At 48.2% G+C, this 19,899-nt stretch overlaps 2 protein-coding genes across 4 annotated transcripts; one reads left to right on the plus strand and one right to left on the minus strand.

Annotated features, from left to right (window-relative positions):
- Nucleotides 1-82: 82 nt before the first annotated feature.
- LOC108154616 (protein mesh) lies at nucleotides 83-19,453 on the minus strand. 3 transcript variants are annotated; one of them, XM_017284934.2, is made up of 16 exons: nucleotides 19,364-19,453; nucleotides 18,701-19,198; nucleotides 14,945-15,180; nucleotides 14,700-14,887; nucleotides 8,002-8,179; nucleotides 7,792-7,929; nucleotides 7,068-7,236; nucleotides 6,409-7,003; nucleotides 5,217-5,339; nucleotides 4,862-5,020; nucleotides 4,046-4,790; nucleotides 3,571-3,989; nucleotides 3,317-3,504; nucleotides 2,387-2,626; nucleotides 2,267-2,317; nucleotides 1,220-2,194 (listed from the first exon to the last, which is right to left on the minus strand). In XM_017284934.2, the coding sequence occupies exons 2-16, from the start codon at nucleotides 19,140-19,142 to the stop codon at nucleotides 1,689-1,691; spliced, it is 4,377 nt and encodes a 1,458-aa protein (XP_017140423.1). In that variant the 5' UTR covers nucleotides 19,143-19,198; nucleotides 19,364-19,453; the 3' UTR covers nucleotides 1,220-1,688. The 3 variants fall into 3 exon arrangements, with proteins under 3 accessions (XP_017140424.1, XP_017140423.1, XP_017140422.1); XM_017284933.2 differs by having other exon boundaries at nucleotides 2,267-2,626; XM_017284935.2 differs by lacking the exons at nucleotides 1,220-2,194; nucleotides 2,267-2,317; nucleotides 2,387-2,626 and adding an exon at nucleotides 83-405.
- Nucleotides 16,883-17,821, plus strand: LOC108154626 (protein bottleneck). Its single transcript, XM_017284948.2, has one exon. The coding sequence runs from the start codon at nucleotides 16,883-16,885 to the stop codon at nucleotides 17,819-17,821; it is 939 nt and encodes a 312-aa protein (XP_017140437.1).
- Nucleotides 19,454-19,899: the final 446 nt, after the last annotated feature.

A 19,899-nucleotide genomic window follows, 5' to 3' on the forward strand; every position in this document is an offset into this window, starting at 1 on the left:
TCTCTGTTTTCTTTTTATTATTTTCTTATTTTTTTGTGTGTTTCTTTATTCGTTTCTTGTGGTGTGATTAATAAATAACATGTTGATGCTCGTTTTTTTTGTTAATGAAATTCTCAAATTACATTTGAGGGGTGTAGAAAGATTTGGTTTAATACGATTTGTGATTCGTCATTCCGACCACGATCGCACGTATTCGGAAGCTCATCAAATGTGCTAATCAAATTGCATGTTGTTTGTACCGTGGCTTTGGCAGCAGGGCCGCTCGCGCCTCGGCCTCCTCTTGGGCAATTTTCTCGCGTATCCAATAATTCGCGCCGCAAACCAGGAGCAGCAATGTGGGGATGAGTATGAGCAGCATCATGCCCAACGAAATGCTTGCCACACGTGCCGACTGCTCCTCTGGCCCTGGAAAAGGTGTGTTGGTTGGGAGTGGGGTTTGAGGGAGGTAATTCATAAATTAAACAAGCTTCCACTCCACCCACTAAAAAACTAGTAGCCTACTTTAGAGCTGCCTCGAGCGAGACCTCTGCTCCCCCATTGTATTCTATTCCCTCCCATATAGACTGTATTTCAGGACAGACAAACACTGCATGCTGGTACAAGCGGAGAGACACACCAACGGACAGACAACTTGTCCATCAATTTGCTCAAGATTGATTGACATTGGCGTAATGCACACAATACATTTACTGCTGCTCCTGCTCCCCACTGCTGCCTGGAGGTGGGAGGCGTAGGTGGAGTGCCTGGGCGGGGCACCGATGCCATGAGGAAACAGCAGAAAGAAAATAAAACCCAAGTGACAGTTGGCTGAAGATTAATGTGTTTGGCTTTGGCCTTATTGCTTCGTTATAAATTTCATGTAATTTTCGTTTGCATTGCCATTGCACTGAAAGACGTGTTCACTGGACAACAAAGCGAAAGATTTGCTTCGATTTGGATGGCAAAAAAACGAAGAGAATGATGGCTATTTTCAAACTGAAGAAACTCTCAGTTGAGAGGGAATATGTCAAATGAATGCTTTCTCTATGTTCTTAGAAAGCGTCCTTTGTTTTCCCTACGTGTCAAATTATCACAGAAAATTGACAGACACTTGGCTGGGACCGACAGATTTAATTAAACAGACAAACAGACAAAAGCGAAGCCCCGCAAGGTGTCAAACTTTCATGTAACAATTGGCATTATCCTCTCCTATCCCTGCAAGAGATGTGTAGTGTAAACATTATTGTAAATAGAATATATTTAACTATAAACAAGTTTTAGTTTTATTTATGTGTATAAATTGATGAACTTTACAATGGCATTTAGGCTGGTCTGTTTGTTTTACCTGGGCCCAACACACAAATGAATTGCCTGGTTGCCATGCGCTTAATGTACAAAGGATTTGGCCGGATTTGGGTTGGGTGTGGGGGGGGATTTTGGGTTTTTGGGCTATTATCAGACACACGTTGTTATTTGCTTAAATGTATGGTCATGGCCGTGGGCAAACTGCAGGATTGTCAGCAACAATACAAGCAACAACAAATCCAAATACTGTGAATCATGCCGACAGGTGGGAACATTGCTGGGGGACACAGGGGTCAAAGTTGATAAAATGTACTTAAAATTATATTATTTTTTGGGCTCGAAAGATTTGAACTTTGCAGCTAATGGGACGAATCGAACACGATCGATCGAAATGCGAAATGAGTTTAGACCTCCGTGGACTTCTGCACCGATGGCGTCGGCGATGTGGCCAACGGCGGGGATGGCAGGCCACTGTCTTGCGTCAGCGGCTGGCCGCCCGGCTGTGTGGGCGCTGCCCTCAGAGGCGTGGCATTCGCAGTGACTGGCACAGCCGACGGCGGCCGGCTGTAGTACTGTGTGTTACTGGGTAGGACGGGCACGCCGCCGAAACGGTTCTGGGCCGCCGACTGTGGGGTGTAGTTGATGGAGCTGGCGGCGCTGGTCCGGCTGTCCAGGCCACTGAAGGTGGGGCTGTACTGCTGCTGGTGGAGGCGGTCGGCCTCCTCAGGCGACAGCGGCTGGTGGTAGCCGGCGGGGTGGATGGTGCCCGTGTGGACATCGGCCTCGTCAAAGTCATCATCGTCCTCGTGGTGATCGGGTCCATCGACGGGCGAGCCATCGCCGCCGTGCTGGTCCAGGTCGGTGCCAGAGGCGCGCAGCGAGCGACGGCCGGTCTGCTTCGGCTTCTCACCTGTGTCGTGGTGGGGTTTATTAATGTAGGAAATGTCCGTGGCTAACTTTGTGCTAGTTCTATTATCACTACCTTCCGATGAGGTCACATCCTCGTCGTTCTCATCCAGATCCCATTTCTTAGCTGGAAAATCAATTTGCGGTTTTCCCGGTAATGGTTCGTTCGTGCGATATACTTTATCGTAGGACCTACTTTTCTTGAGCGTGCTCGCATCGGTATCGCTGTCGTCGTCATAATTGAGCGTACGCAAGTTGCGGGCGGAGCTGGCACGCGACCTGGGCAGCATCGGCATCTGCCACTGCGGGTCCTCCTTCAGCTGTTTCTGGCGGTAGCGGTACACGCCGCACACGATGCACAGCATCAGCGGGCAGATCACGAGGAAGATAATGCCAATTGCAATGAAAGCGACGCGACGCGTGTAATACACCTCACCTGTGCGAGAGCAACAAGGTCAAAGGTTGGTCAAAGACAAAGGCAAGTAAATTGAGGGTAAAGGGTTCAGGGTGGCTTTTTGGTAGAGCAAGGGCTGCCATCAGGATTGTTTTGCATGTTCTGGTGCGTATGGAATATATTCTTAAATTAATTATTGATTATATTTGTCGGATCCTAATATAACTCTCAGTGTATTTGCTCTTGTTCACTGCCTGTCCTCCTATTGCTGTGCATGTTTATTCTTGAACACTGACTGCCCATTGCTGTGTAGCTGTGAGCGAGAGAGTGCGTAGGGAGAGAGACGACTCGCTCAGAGAGGATTAAAAGAGACAAGATGAGGCGAGCGCGCGTTGAGCGTGTGCCTCCGCGGCTATGTGTGTGGGTTAGAAAGGGAAAGTGCGACATGGTAATTGCGCCGCAGACAATGATTGTCTCTGAGGGATGGTTTGGCAATACTCTGAGAGTAGTTGAGTTATTGAAGTCTGCCCATGTTTTGGCAATGGAAACAGATCGGAAGTCTAATAGAAACACGGACATACATATATAATCTCTGACATTAAGGGTCTATATATTACACTATTCTCCCTCTTAAAATGATCAACCATACGCACCAGAATGATCAAAATGATCCTGATGGCAGGCACACTTGTTGCAGCTGCTCGGATGGGGAAGATTCTGGGGAGTACTTACGTAGACACTCGGTGTAGCCGTATTCGGGCACATTCCACAGGCCGTTGGAAAGGCACTCGCGCCGCTGGTCGCCCACCAGGATGAAGCCCTCGTTGCACTCGAAGGACACCTTGGCGCCGGGCATGAAATCAAAGCTGAGCTTGCGGCCAAAGCGAGGTGTCTGCAGCACACCACAGGATACCACCGGTCTATCGAAATCGAAACGAAATGATTGATTAACTGATCCAAATAAGGACTTGTTCTCCTCCACTCACTTGGAATTCTCCGCCTGCATGTTCACTATGCTGTCGTAGTAGTTCTTCGTAAAGTGCGCCAAATCTCGATTCAGGGTCATGGCATAGTCGTATTGGCACTGATAGCACTCGCCGCACAGCTCCTCGGCTCGCTCCAGGTCGTAGGTTCTATTGGCAGGTAGGAAGTCGGCGGGATCCACCACGTAGTTGGGCTGGAAGGTGGCATTGGCATAGTAGCTGGACATGCGTCCGAATTCGCGGGTGAACAGAGCGGCGCCCACACCGGGCACCTCTCGATCCGTGAGCATCCATTTGATGCCAAAGTTCGTGTGGATGCTGCGCAGGTCGTTGAGATTGAGCGAGGCCACCTGTCCGTTGGGCAGCATAAAGTCGTCCAAGGGATTGAAGCTCCAATTGCCGAACAATCCAGCAGTTTTGTTCTGCAAGGAATATCCATTAGAGGAATGTGTAAGGCCGGGGGTCTGTTTAAACTTACTATAAACTTCCATGGGAGAAAAACGCGACCCGTCATGAAGCCCTCGTTCTCGACCACCTCCACGCCAATGCCGGCATCGAACTGCACCACCACCTGCGACTGATTGAGCAGGTAGGTGGGCGTGTACACGGTGACGCCGTCAAAGTGCTGGAACTTCAAGCTCTCGCGATCAAAGTACACCTTGCGACCATCGGCCAGGACATCCAGGCGATAGCGCCAGCGGGCATGCAGTGGACGCAATCGGACCTCAATCGTTGTGGTGGTATTGCCCCTCATGGCCACCGCCGTCAGCTGTGTGGCCTGCACCGAGCCGTAGTAGTTGTCCGGCAGCTGCTGGAATCGGCCCTGCACCTCAAAGCGGTTGCTCTCGTCCGTGCTGCGGGACAGGACGAACTCCCCGAGACCGTTGAAGGTATAGGCACTGCCATCGAAGGTCACGAAGTGGGGATCACCGAACACGCCAGCAATGCCAGGGGCCTGATAGGCCACACAGTCCTGCGAGGGACGGCGCTCGAAGCGGTAGGTCTCGCAACCGACGGCCTGCTCCTCCTGCCAGAAGCAGCAGGAGTAGAAGGGACGCATGTCGTGGAACCACATGGAGAGCGATGGCACTTTGCTGGCCTCGTTCCAAGGCATCTTGCCCAGGTTGTGGACGCGGCGGGGACGGGAGCCCCACATCTGGTCGTAGGTGAGCATGAGGAAGCCATACCGATCATAGCAGCACTGTTGTTCCGCTCCTTGGGCTCTGCAGGAGATGAGAAGGAGAGAGAGAGATGAGCTATGGAGGAGGAAGAGATTAGGAGGCCTTCTACTTACACTGGTGTGCCACTGACCACACAGTGGATGGCTCCGCGCTGGCGCAGGCAGCTGGGATTCGAGTCCTTGTCGCACTCGCGGTCCGGCCGGAAGCGGCCCTTGTCCAGCACCGCCTGGTCCAGGGTGCAGGGGCACAATGGCAGATCCGCCGCAAAGTTCCTGCACGGGAAATGGGTTGTTTTCAATGTGAAATGTGAATTCATGAAATGAAAACCCGCGAAACAAAGCGAGGCCGAAGCCACGCGCTGCCTCTAATTAGACCGGCTTCCATTTCCAATTTGGCATTCGGTAGCCCCATTAATTAGTGACAATTCGAAATGCATTCTACACTCCTAGAGGGATATATATGTCTTACCTGAGGAATCGGTCGGCGCGTATCCAATTATCGCAGAGAGCTCGGGGCCAGCGCAGGCCGTGCTGGCGCTCCCACTGCGGACCCATGTACCAGGCCAGGGGAATGGGCCGGGACCAGAGGATGCTGTGGGGCAGAGACGGAAGGGTTCATTCATTGTAAAATTCTATTCAAAAAGTTCCATCCGCAGTTGTTGCATTAATCATACGCCACGTGGGCCGCCCACTCCACCTTTGACATTAGCCAAAGTGCAGCCGAAAATGGCATTTAATGAACAGCCCACGCCCTGTCTCACTGTCTCACTCTCCCGCTGTCGCTGCGCATCTACTCTCTGACATGGAACACAATATAACCATTAACATTTCAGAATTCATCCCACGCTTGAAACATTTCCACGCCTTCGGCTGCCATGGAGATATTTTTCATTAAGTTTTCACAATTACTCGGCCATCATGGCGGGCCATCAAATGGAAATTAAATGTTGTAACAATGCAAACAATTTATTTGGCCCGAAACCCCTTTGGACCTTCGCCTAAACGACACCCAAAGGTGCCGTAAACCAAAAAAAAAAAAAAAGAAATGGTTTTATATTACTCCCCTCCATGGGGGGCGAAACAGGCCTGCGCTTTTTGGCCATTTTCTTGATGGTCAATAAGGCCACAATATATGAAGGTACCAGTTCCGGCTAAAATGGGGTATCTTCCTGCTGGATTCGGAGCATCTCTATGGAGCAGATACTTGTATCTTTTATGGGCCAGCGCAGCTATGAGATACTTCCAGTTTAAGTGCGAAATAATTGCAGGACGTGAAAGGCGGGTAAAGGCTTAAGCCAAATGCAAACGAGGCAGGCATTACGATTGCGATTACCATTAAAAACACATTTCAAATATTGATTAGCTCCGAGGGGGAGAAGGAGAAGGAGGACGTCCTGCGATTACAGGCTGTCATAATAAGCAATCTTCGGACAAGCCAGAGCAAATTGATTGGAATCCCTGTCCCAATAAGGGAATGAGAATGAGAATGGGAACGGAGGCCTGACTTGAGGATAAAGTGCACACTTGTCCCTCATAGAGATTGCCCTGGCAAATTGAATAAAAACAGACAGAGGACACGCAACGGAGAATCAATTAATACTGAGGACACACTTGATGGAGTGTCTCTGGAGAGGAGAGCTCCTCTCCTCGCGTTTACTTACGGACTGAGGGCTAGACCGGAGTACTGCTCGGGCTGTGTGAGATTGATTTGCAGGAAACCGAACTGCATGTCGCGGTTCTTGTTGTTTCGATTGATGTAGTTCGAGGGCGTGATCACGTAGCTGCCGGTGTTCGTGTAGCTGGCCTCAATCACATCGATGTACTCCAGCTGGGGCTCGATCTTGGTCTCGCGGTAGCCCCACAGGGAGATCATCACGTTGGCATTGGCGTTGGAGGTCAAGTTGAAGGCGTTCCAGGTGATGCGGATCTCGTTGGGGTTCTTCTTGTGCACATCGTCGGTGGCAAAGAAGATCTTCTCGGTGGCGGCGGCCGGCGTCTCCACAAAGTACTTGCCACGCCACTTGAAGCGCTGCGTGCCCACCGATATCTGGAAGCGGATGTAGCCCTCGGCCTTGAGGTACGGCTGGACACAGATGACGCGATTGCGATCCACGTAGGTGCCCAGCACGGACTCCGTGTCGAAGTGGCAGGTTACGCGGATGAGGGGGTCAAAGCAGGGTCCTGTGATGTTCACCACCTGCCCGCCCAGCATGTTGCCCGACTCGGGGGCAAATGTCAGAGGCAGCAAAGCGGCATCTACGGCACAAAGGATAGTCAATCAATCTCTCAAGCCCAAAGCGAATCAGGCAATCATACGCACCTATGTCCTTGTTGCAGGAGCCTATGAGAATCTGCTCGTCCACGCGGAAAATGTGGCGACCAGGGAAGCCGTTGGCCCAGCCCCGATTGGCCAGGTCCCGTATCACCATGTTCTGGCTGTACGGCTTGTACTCGTAGGCCTGGGTGCCATTGCCAGCATTGAAACCGACCTGCAAAGCGGAAAGGAGGGGGCAAAAGTTCACATGATGTCAGTGCGGGATATGCGGGAGGATATGTACGAGTCTGCATGCAGATATCCTTGCTCATTTAATTAACTGTTCACAAAGTTTGCAATTATGTTCGAGGGCTTAGAGAAAGTTGAAATTGTGCGTTTAATTACGGAACGAGTGGCTGCCGATGGCTGGGCAATGAATGCGGAATTTCTGTTGCACAGTTTCACAGTTTAAGCACAAAGGACATTGGAGGGTAATAATATTATAAGAGCTGCAGTAAGAGCTCTTCGGCAAATGAGATTAGAAATACCGATTTATTTATTATCAAGCAGAGTGTGCAACAGAAGAGAAACCTTTATTTAAGCTTTAGATTGAATAAGCTACAAGATACACAGGCTCTCCTTCTCTAATGCTCTCTCTTTGATTGCTCAACACATTAACAAAGCAAACATGACGGAGAGGAGAGCGAGGAGAAAGGTAAATTACGCACTCAGCCTCTCCTCCGTTTAATTGAAATTAATTCCGAAAGAAACAACAAAAAGAAGAACTTACATAAGCCGGAGTGCCGCCCTCGCCCTTGGTGGTATCACCGCCAGCCTCTGTGTGGGACAGCCAGTTAAGAACGGCATAATTCCAGATGATATAGGTGTAGACCTCATCAGTGGCCAGGATCATTTGGAAGGTGTTTGTCTGTGGAAGGTGAAGCATACGTTAAAAACAGTCTTCGGATATCGAAGGCTAAGGGAGAGAGAGGACACTCACCGTAAAGAGAGAGTTATCAATGCCGCCGGCAAAGGACACGTTCTTCCAGGTGGAGATCACCACGTGCTTGGGCACAAAGGTGTCTGCTCCCACGACACCCTGTCGGATGTCCCACATGGTGCGCTCGCGAACCTCCACACCGAAGCGGTCTGTGCGGCCCATCAGATCACGTTCCACGCTGCAACAGGGAAGATGGAAGTCAGTAGGAGTTTCGGAAATACAGTAGGGAATCATGTGTGTGAATCAAAATCAAATCAGGCCGAGTGTAGGGCGAGGGGTACTTTCAGTACGGGTATATGCAAAGTGTGCCTTCTTTGCGGCGTCTACAGGAAGATAAATGGATTCGATGTTTGGCATATAAATCAGAAGGAGGCCCAGACACACACACACACAAACACACGATACTGATTTGCTCTGCCTTATATTTTCATAAACATTTTATTTATTTTACGCTCTTGTGAGCACTTTCAAGTGTTTTTCGACTAGGGGGCGGGTGGGTGGGGTGGGTCGAGGGGCGTGGGGTGTGGGGTGTGTGGATGGGGCCTGTCAGCCGTATCGACGTCCGACACATTGGCGACGCCGAAGCCGACGCGGCAACGTGGCGTATGATTTATATGCTTTAATTATTCATTACGCAGCAGCATCACTTCTTTTCGTTTTGGCTGTGTTCTGTTCTGTTCAGTTCTGTTCTGTTCATTTCCATCTGCGTCATAAATTGTTTTAAGCCAGTTTAGTAAAATTACACCCGAGCTCATGCAAAATGCTTAGGACAAAGCCATTTCAAACTCAGTCTCCCAGTCATTGGAGCAGACAAATAAATCTTAAGCCGATTTGCCAGGGATTTTTATTAGACTGCTGCAGCCCGGGATGTGGGATGACTTTTATTTGCGGCTCCCGGTCCATGGGGCATGTGGCATGGGGCACGGGACACTACTTAAACGAGTTTTCATTGCCGGACAATTGCATGAGAATTGCTCTGCTCCGACCACCACACTGAGGTGGACAATTGCCGGGGATTGCCGGAGCAATCGCCTCTTGGGCGACCTAAGAGGCTTATCAAATGAAGCGTTCGGGGCTCAGTACAAATATCGAGTGTCCAACTGTCCGGCAATTCAAACGCAAATCGAATTATCAGTTGCACAGATGGACAGTTGGGGCTAAGAGCCAATCGGTTTCCTCATGGCACATAGAATTTGATCAAATTCCAAATGGTTCTAAATAATTGAAAGTGTTTTGATGGAATATTTAATTAAAATAAATTGAATAACATAAGATACTTTACGTTACTGAGGAAGATTAAAAGATGGTTGCAGTTTCGAATTTCCTTAAATGTATCCCAAAAATTTACACATTTCCCAATTTTACATTTGTAGGTTTTCCTGCGGTTCGAAGCAGGCTGTTTCTGACCCTTTTCTAACTTTATTTCGATGAAAGCTTTCATTAAACCCAAACTAATTCTCAGGACATGCATTTCGGGTATTTTTCTGCAATCTAAAAACAAAAATTGAAATTGAAAAACTCGTTATGTATCCAGCATTTCTGTGTATGTGTGTGTGTGTGGTTCTGCTGCAAACAAAGATGAATGTGCGGCCTTTTCTATTTGCATTTGGCCGGTAACATGTTATTGATTTTGCCCCAGTTCCAGCCCCGGCGTTTGTTGGACAGAAATGGAATCAAATAAGAGTTCACTCTCACACATTTGAGAATGCAAACAAATATGAAATGTAGAAAGATAGAGGAGAGAGAGAGAGAGGATTATTCAGCCTCCAGTTCAATTTGATCCCTACTCCCACCGCCACTAGCACTGCCACTTATTTATTAACACTTCGGCGGTCTGGCCAGCTAAATGTGAGTGTAAACAATTCTGTAATAAAAACTCATAATGCAGCCATTATGATATGTGTATGTATCAGATGTAAGCATTCCGTATATGCGAGAGTACGAGTTTGTGTGCTATTCAATATTTGAGTGCCCATAAATTATAAGTGGCAGCAGATGGCAATGGAAATAAATTACACAATTACGCTTTCCTTACTCGGTGGTAAACACAACAAAAACACAAGCCGAAGCGAGGCCTGGCTTCGAGAACAGAAGCTTTAGATACCCTTTCTGCCATCTACTGAATGATTCCATCAGCAAATCTCTCCCACTCCCCCACAACCTTCGAAATAGATAGTATTCACCGGGCCATGCCCATATCGACTCGTATGTGCATCACGAACCTAGCCGTACAATCGATTGACTCTTTCGCACTGCTCTCTGCTCTCCAAACATCTGATCAAATTCAGAAAGCCCTGCCGGGTATCTACATGGCCACAAAAAACAAAAACATGGAAATGTGTAAAAACCGCAAAAGACGAAGAGCCCCAACGAAGAGATAACCAAGCACACAAACACACACACACACACGCGAAGAGGCCACAGATACTTGCATAGTTTATCATTTGTTTGCCCCGTTCCACAACCGCCATACCCGACACTACCGCCACCCCTCGCCCCGCTCAACTTTAAATGTCTGCAATTGACATTCCAGCTAAAAAAAAAGAAATAAAAAAACAGAAAAGGAGGAAAATTGTCACTCAGCCTAGAAAATGCGCGCGCAGCAGCCAAAAACAGCCGCAGACTCGGCAACTTTTTCCGTGTAAGTAAGCCAAAAAGCCATACACACAGCCACAGACACGGACACACACACACGCATGCATACTCAGCCTCACAGACACGGGCAAGCACAGAAATAGAAAGAGTCGCAAAAAAAGTAATAGAAAGTCGGAGAGGCTCATATATAACGAAAAGTCGGGCTGCTCCGTGTCTCAGTTTCGACCCACACTCTGCCACCTCTGCAGGGCCCCTTCAACACCCCCCTCTATCACTCCGCCAGGACCCCCTTTATCCCAGGCAGTTCTTGAACTACGCCATTATGTACTTTATTGCATACATTCGGGCGCTGCCACAGTTTTGTCTGCATTTGTAGGTTAAAATGCCTTTTCGCAGTTATGCAGGGAAACAGTCGTCGCATTTCTAGCTCCTCCGCCTCATGCTTCCCTTCCCATCCTCATCCCCAGCAACAACAAAAACAACAACCCTATCTACAGCCACGTTTACGTCTTGGTCTTGTGCCGTGTGGCCCAATTCCATCTCGGGGCTGGGGTGTAAATGAAAGTGAAACAATGGCCGTACTTAAAGAAAACGGCGAAAATTGCATGTAAGCTGCTGCAGGAGGAGAGTCCCCGAGAATCCGAGAAGCCGAGAAAGCGTTCGCCGAGAAGTAAATGCAAACAGAGACTTGCAAATGGTCGAGCCAAGGACGCGGTAAAGGAGAAGGCGGAGGTAGAGGAGGAGACTGAGGAAATTCCTATTATGATTGGCAAAAGGGAATAATGAAGCGGCATTATTATTGTGGCCTGGTTAGGTAGGAAGCCAAAAACCTTCGGCTGAGGAAAGTTTTTAGGGAACTCAAAATGGGTAAATATTTGCATGGCCTAGACGCTCAATTAGCGAGATATTGAAGGCAGGTATCTGGCATCTAATTATCCCATCAAATCGAGAATAAGGAAAGGGTATTCTGCTTTGCATCCTGTAAGGGCCTTCAGTTACTTGCAAACGTTTACTTTTGAAAACTTTTGAGTGCATGCACAAATGTAAAATTCGCCCCTTGGCTGTAAATATTCCTTTGGCCCATTGTTTGAATGCTTTTATTTGCCATTTAGCAGCCGAAAATGTTTTAATTGTGGCACGCCTGGCCGGCAATTACGATGCTTGTTTGCTGCTTTCCACACAACAATTAAAAGCTCAAACGTGTCCGGCAGCGTGCCGCAGATTCGCACCCAAGCAAATATACTTATCCGGCCACACACTAAAACACTTTGAAGCGTTTCAAAACAAAGAAAAACTTTGACAAACGACACCCCGGCGCGGCATTAAGTTTTTATATTCCCCTTGGTCTGAGCGGATCCTCCTCTTGGCTGATTTTTTATACGTCTGTACACATACGTATAAGGGTGTTTGGGTGTGTAATTAAACGTGAGCTCATAATGAATTTAATGCTTAAGCGACCAGCGTACGCGGCGTATGCGCAATGCCCGTGCACTTTCAGCTAATCCACCGCTGAGCGCTAAGTGCGAGCGTATAATCAAATTGATGTCAAATGAAAGCGGCAGCGGACCTAGCGGAGCGGTTCGAAGCATAAGATACCCTTTCTGATGCACCGTTATATGTAATATCTGCTATGTTTCAATCAGAAATCAACAACAGAAGGAGGAAACAGCAACAGCGCTGTTAACACCGTAGGTTAACAGAGCTCTCATCATTCATGGGCCGTTACACCGATCGATAACAGAATGTTACCATGTTACCATGCGAAAACCTGCTGTTGCTCTGAGCAATGGAGATCATAATTGAATCCTCGGAATATTTCCTGCAAGAGGGTATTACAATTACGGTCAAACATATGAGAGAAGTGCTAAGTGAAGGTGGCTCTCTGTCAGAGAGTCAAGAGAGAGTGTAAAGCGAGGAGACGCTGGGAAGCGAGGATGTATGGGCAAGGGTGTAATCTGCAGCAATTTTACATTGCTCGCATTTCCCATTTGCCTGGCTCTCCCTCCCTTGCAACTCCAGCCTCTGCTGCTTTATCTCCTCGTCCATGCAAAGTTATTTAAATTAAATTCCAGTCACAGCTTCAGTCTTTGGCACCCCTGCTACACCCCCGCCCACACGTACACATCAAAGTTTGGCTGAGCATTTCGCTTGGTTTTCCTTCGTTTTTTCAAACCCACCCCACCCCACCCGCACTCCCTCCCCGTCAAAGACAATTAAATGTCAGAGAATGACCGTGACTCGTGTTCGGCTTTTTTGCTCCTGCCAGCAGTCCTGCCAGCAGTCCTAGCTGCGCCAATGAGAGAGCTATACGGGACAAGTTTGACATATTGTCGGAGTCGGTTGAAAACTATAAAAATGCATTGGATTGCACTCGCAGTACACGCTGTCGTTGTTCCTTCTTTTTTGTTTGTGTGCCTCCCCGTGTTGTCAGGCACTTCGGAGGATGTTAATTGCTCTGCCGTGGCAATTTGTCAGGCGACGTTGCAAAGTGTTGACAACAGTTCGCTCAAAGGGGTGCAGGAAAAGGGAAAAGCACACAGTAGAACTGATGGCAAAAGTCTCACCTAGAATCAACGAGATGTGTAACCCCGAAACCCTTGAAGACAGTCAGATAATATCTATACATCCTGGAACATTTTTCCCTCATTTCCATCAAAAGTAAACTTCCCCCTTAGGCCATGGATTATTCATACTCTTGACAGTCTTTTGAATAGTTTAAGCCACGTTCATCATATTTTGTAGTGCCACAAAAAGTTGCCTACTTTTTGGGGTCAACTCTGGTTGGAAACCCTGTCCATTTCGCAGTCGCGTTTGCTAGGACGAGTACCGTTGCTCTCTCCTATCAGCACATGCATGCGTCGCTCAACAACTGACTTGTCACTCTCTGTCACTCCGCCGTAATTTATGCTCTCTTCTCTGTTTCGTTTTTTATGTCTTCCTGTGGGGGGTAGGGGCATGTCCTTTCCTTTGAGAGGATATGAAATTTAAGCCGGCTGAAACAATGTAGAAACCATAATTTATGCTCCAAATACCACGATCTACTTTTGGAAAGGAAACCACATAGAAACCACAATTTAAGACGGAATTTTGCGGCTAATTAATGCATTTTTGAGCGGTTCCCAACTCGCTGCTTCTTTTACGAGGGGATTAAAGAATTCTGAAAAGGTTTTTCTGCTGCTGTAAACTCATATAAATAGCCCACAAATAACGTTCAGCTCCCGCTGGCATTCATTTGCATAATTAGCGACCGAAAGACCGGCACAGGAAAAGAAAACCAAGTCATGTTTGTATAAATTTATGCATTGTCCCCGCAAAAGTTCGGGGAGCCAGACCAATGGAATTTAATTATGGCTAAAATTAGTGGCTACATCCTCCTTGTTGGATACCCATAATGAGATACATGCCGGTCGCCAAATAGTTGGGGTATATGCGGGATCGGATACATCACAGCAGGAATGCAACCGCAAACGAGAATATTATGGAGGAGGAAGTCCACACACAGATATCGAACGGAACAGAGAACAGAGCCAAGCAGGTATCCCCCCATGGAAATAATAGATAAATGCTGCAGCAATAAATGACAGTAACTAGTACAATAACAATCACAAACAATGAATGGATCGGAGGGAACTTGGGCAAGTCGAGGCATGTGATACACTACGATAGTTTGATGGCAGCACATTTGTTGCGCTCTCTTCAGATCAGAGCAGAGTCAAAGGGTTGCCCGTCGAAAGAGTATCCCCACACACACACACGCACACACACAATGGGGCCAGCGGAAATGAAGAGCGAGGCGAAACAAACGCGCAGCATACAATACGTACATGAATGCACATGTGCCTCTGTGTGTGTGTGGGTGTGTGTCTGCATGCTCTTTGTGGCGATGGATGCACGTAAAAGGAATAAAACGAATGCACACACAAGCACACACACATAACGAATGCGCGTATAAATACTTTCTCTCAGCGCGTGCTCTGGGTTGATTTTGAATATGCAAATGCCACTCGCAACAACATGGCAACGTGGTGGCAAATATAAATATGTTTAGCGAATAAATACGAATGCAAACGAGCATCCGAAACCGGAAGATGCAACTGCCTTACCGGAAATAGACGCCGGGCGTGCGCTGGTCAATATCCGAGGGATAGATGCGGCCCACACGGCACTTGCTGAAGAAGATGCCGATGAAGGAGGGATCCCGCTTGGTGGGCCAGTCCTTAATGGGGAACACCAGGGGATATGTAAGGTACTCTGGGGGATCGGAGAACTCCAAATAGCCATTTAGAGAGAGCTGAAAGGATCAAAGGCGGGTTTAAATAAATTCAATCGAATTTAGGGACTGTCTTACCCTGGTATAATTGAACCTGAAGCCGTAGAAAGGCAGCTGGAAGTTCAGATTCTTGTGGAGCTGTGTCATCGAGGCATGGATATCGAACTGATAGTCGGCACGGCCGCCATACATATCCTTGTCAAAGTACCAGTACATGAAGGTGTTTCGCAGCTCCGCGAGACGAGCCGTGGTGATCGTATAGCCTCCGGCTGCCGTTGAGGCCGTACTCGGTGGGGCAACGTTATTGTTGGGATCTGGAAGAGAAAATACATCAGATATAGAAGGATTTCCAACACAAAATATCCCCAATTTCGTAGAGCAACCCCTCGTCGCCTCTCATTACAATTTCACACATAATCCCAGGAGATTACTTTTTCAATTCCCCAGTATTACTCGTATCTACTCGACTACTTTGCTGGAGGTGCATTCCATAAACTGTAAGGAAAACTTTGCCATCTTCGCTTTGCTTTTCTTTTTTGATACTCCTTCCTGCTGCTTCCGTCGGCTGCTGCATCTTGGCCCTCTCCGTGCCGTGCCGTGCCGTGCCGTGCCGTGCCGTACCATGCCGTGCACTGGGCCATTAAAGGTCACAGTTAATATTCATTTCTGCTTCTCTTCTGTGGCTCCTCCTTTTCTCTAATTTCTTTTTGCCACTTGCCCCCCTGCAGCCTGCAGCCTGCCGCCTGCCGCCTGCCGCTGGCCTTTTAAAGCAATTTAAGCTGATTAAGTGCAAAGCTGCCGTTCCCAATGGACACGGTATCAGGGAGGACCCAAACCAGTGCCAGGACCAGCAGCAGGCTTATAGCTATTGCTCTTGACGCTAACCAGAAGACTGGCAAATTGCAAGCGAAGTTTCGGCCAGAGGGAGACCAGACCGAGCAGAGTCCTGGCAAAGATTTTCAAAATATTTCTGGCATCTCGAAGGAAAGCTGGGGTTTTCCCGGTTAACCGTTGAGGGGAGTGCCAACGGCTACAGAGCACTTAATGGGAATATACCTTTAAATTTGTGTCGCTTTAAGGTCAGTTTCAAGCTATGTAAATATGTCCATCAATTAATTATTAATTTTCACTCCCCTCTCTTTTGAATATTAATTGAATATTCCATATTGAAGCTTTACGCTTTAATTAGAGGTACTTTGGCAGAAGGTTTTGCAAGGGAAACAAGGACACATTGTGGATAAACCCTCATCCTCAGCATCATCGTACTCGCATTATCATATCGATGGCATATTTATTCCTTCATTTCGATTCGTTGTAATGCGAATCTTTCAACCTTTTTAAAGCAGATTTACACTTCATTTATAATTATATTCATACTCTCCAATTAATCTCTCTGCGACCATCCCTGCTCTCCAGCTGTCCATTACCGAATGCCGAGTGAATTATTGGCTATTAAATGGCACATATTTTGATGGTAATTACACGGCTAACGGACAGTCGCTGAGGATCATGGAAACCCAGAGATAGAAGAGCAGATTTGTCTAGAATCTTCCTTTTTTGCCCTTGAATCTGTGGAACATCTGTCGCACAATGCAGCAGCGTTCTTTTTAATCTATTTATGAATCAATGCCTGCAGCCGGGTGATAGATCATAAAGTACGCTAATCCTTTAAGAGTCCGCGGATTAAGAGCAGACGCTGCCTCCATTTTGGGATGCGTGAAAATTGGTGCGCGGAAAACACGTAAAATTCGCGTGTGCGGGTTGCGCTTCCACGGAAATTGGGTGCCATATATCTTTTTTATGGATTTGGCTTAGGTAGATTCCTGGAACTCTCCGAACAGCGAGTCAAGTAGGGAAGGATTTTGTAGAGCGACGGCAACCGCATCGTAACGGTGGGTCCCTCTACCTGGTTTTGGTAGCTGTCGGCAGACCAGGTAGGAGCTTGCAGCCGCTTCTTTTTGCCATATAAGCCCCGGCAGTGGCGTGTCCTGGCACAGTCTGCTACCAAACCCTAACATGAGCATCAGCACTTTCAACTTCCAGTTCTACAACTACAAAATACCAGCGGCTATGGGCTGCAGCACGTCGCGCTCTTCATCGTCGTTCATCAGCGAGCTGGAAATGGACATTGATGAGGAGATGTCCTCGCCGGCCGTCACCTCCACGCCCAGGCCGCGCTTCACCACGGAACTGGCCCTCCAGCTGCAGCGCGAGTCCCCGCAAACTCCGGCAAAGACCACACTCCATGGCCTCAGGCCTCAACTTCACACGCCCCAGAAGCGCTGGTCCATGGAGCTGCGCGAGAAGGTCCTGGAAATGTCCAAGCGCAACAACGGCTCCGATGGGGAGGAGCAGCAACCACAGACCACACAGCAGGAACAGCAGCAGCAACAGCAACAAAAACAGCTGCAGCAGGAACAGGAAAAGTCAGAGCAGCACAACGGGGACCCTAATGTGGCCCCGACTGTCACTGACAAAATTAACTTCTTCAACAAGCTGACCAACACCTTCGAGTCCACACGGAGCGGAGCCACCGCCACCGGCACCGGCACCGCCAACAGCAGCAAATGCAATAACAACAATCGCTTCATATCCCTGCTGCGCTCCACTCGGCCACAGGGCATTGCCACCACAAGCTCCTCCAACAACAGCAGCCTCAGTGGCACCTCCGTCCTCAGCCAAGTGCCGCCCCCGAAGCCCAAGCGCTTGATGGCCACAGCCCCGCCCGGCTCGACATTCGCCATGCCCTCGTCGATGGGCATGGGCGGCAGCCAGCGCAAGAGCTCGCTGCGGAGGAAGCCCTCCATGGACAAGTCGAGGGCCACGATTTCGCGCCAGAACTCGAGCGCCTCGGTGCGGCCCCAGCACCATGCCATCATGGAGGATCTCAGCCTCGTGGTGCCCGTCCGACTGCGCATCGCCGAGTACGAGCAACGCATCTCCATGAGTGCCTAGAAGAGCCCTAAATGGACCTATGTGGGAGGAGGAGTGGCGTGTGCAAAATGATGGTTCCCAAGGATAACCCTAGTTGTAATCTATCCAAATAGTTCTGTAGCTCTAAGTTAGATGTAACTTTTAAAGAACAATACATATATACACAAAAAAAACCTAAAGAAAAACCTTTTCCTGTTGAGCGATATTGATAAACAGTCGATAGGTGCAAGATGCTTCTTTTAAGAGGAACGGAATACTCTCGAAGATTTTAACATTCTTTCCTCTAAAGCATAGTCCCATTGTCCTCTAGCATATCAGCCTTTGCCTGAGGAAATATTTTCCCACACGCAAATCCCCACCACGTAATCACAGTCGAACAAAGAAAGAACTCTGACTAACAGTGAAGGCATTCCATTCCATTCCACTACCACTACCAATACCAATACCAATAACCATTCCGTCCATCCTGAGAGCGAGTGATAAATAAAGTTCCATTGTAATATGCGACCCGATTGCGATTCCACACACCTGTACAGGGCTATAAACTGATTCATGCTTGGGCAATAGCATGTATCCTCCTCAGCTCTCCCTCTGCTCTCTGTGCATATATGTATATACTATCTCCACCCTACACCCACCACGCACTTGTTTTGTTTGCAGAGCCAAAAGGTGGAAGCAGAAAACAAGAAAATCGTTAGCTTTTAATGCCTCAACTCGGGGCATTATCTTATCGCAGGGAAAAGAGAGACACAGCCACAGAAAGAGAGGGAGGGAGAGCGGGAGAGCTTACAGCACCTGCCCGAACAAGTTATCGACGAGCAAATATTGGTAACTAAACCAAACTGAGGCGCTGATAAGATAGCCGCCAACAGATGAGTAATGGAATCAGGGACAACTCACCCCAATTGTAGCCACTGGAGTCCACATCGTACAGCTCTCCCAAGTAGTCGGATGGCATAACCAACGCCCCGGACATGGGCTGGGGCTTCAGGCCGGCCACGGTCAATATATCGTCGGTGCCCCGGCTGGACAGCACTGGTATCATCCGCTGTCCAACCTGACCAGCGCCCAGGGGAGCCTTTGTGGTGGCAACGGTTGCAGGTGGTTTCGGCTTGGGGTTCGGTTTCGCTGCTGGTGGCTCCACCTTTTTGGGCTGCTCTTTTGGGATCTCCACGAATTCTGCATCCTTTTGAGGCACCTTTTTCGCGGCTGCTGCAGGCACCGACACGGGCACTGCATTCAGTGCCTCATCCTCCAGCTCCGTGGAGATGTTCTCGTTGGCCAGGACATAGGCCATGAAGCCACAGGCCAGCGCACAAACCACAAACAGTTTGAAGCGCATTTTCACTTAGTTTTTCGTTCGATTATTCGTTCGTTTGTTTTTTGTTTTTCTCGGCACTGGAAAATAGGGATACAAACACAAAATATTAGCACTTTAACGATGGGTTTCCTTGCAGTTTTTCACTGATTTTTAAGAAATTTCACTTGATGACATCATCAGTATCAGTCAGAAGCCTTATCAGCTCTCTTATCACTTTGCAGCACTTGTCGTTATTCAATTACCAGGCAGAAAAACACGTTCGATCCGGGTCCACGCTCAGCTAAGACTGAACCGATCGGGGCGTTGCCAAAACTGGCTCACCTGTCGCTCGATTGTGAAACCCGGGTATCTCTCTCTTTGGGAGTCATATCATATCTTATCAGGAAAACTTACGCACTGATAACACGCATTCCTTCTTCTCTTTTGGCCTGAACTTTGGTTTTGGTTAGGGCTTTAGCACACACATACCTATGCATCTTATATATCTTATCCTCTCTGACTCTCTGGGGATTGTGCAAGTTTTTGAATTACCAAATTATTTGTTTATTCTCTCTCACACTCTTTTTCTCTCTCTCTCTCTCTCTCTCTGTTGACTGTGGTCTCTACTGCCATTTGTGATTCATTTCCATTACAGTTAATCACACTTTGGGTTCGTCATGACGCGGCCATTTTGTGGTCCCTTCCTACAAGAGCATATACATACATATAAACACTTCCCGTTATAATTATAGACAATGACCCATTACTCGTCAAACGGCATTTCCGCTGCAGCTTAAGT

The sequence above is a fragment of the Drosophila miranda genome, chromosome 2 (genome assembly GCF_003369915.1).
Source record: "Drosophila miranda strain MSH22 chromosome 2, D.miranda_PacBio2.1, whole genome shotgun sequence".
NCBI classification, from domain to species: Eukaryota; Metazoa; Arthropoda; class Insecta; order Diptera; family Drosophilidae; genus Drosophila; species Drosophila miranda.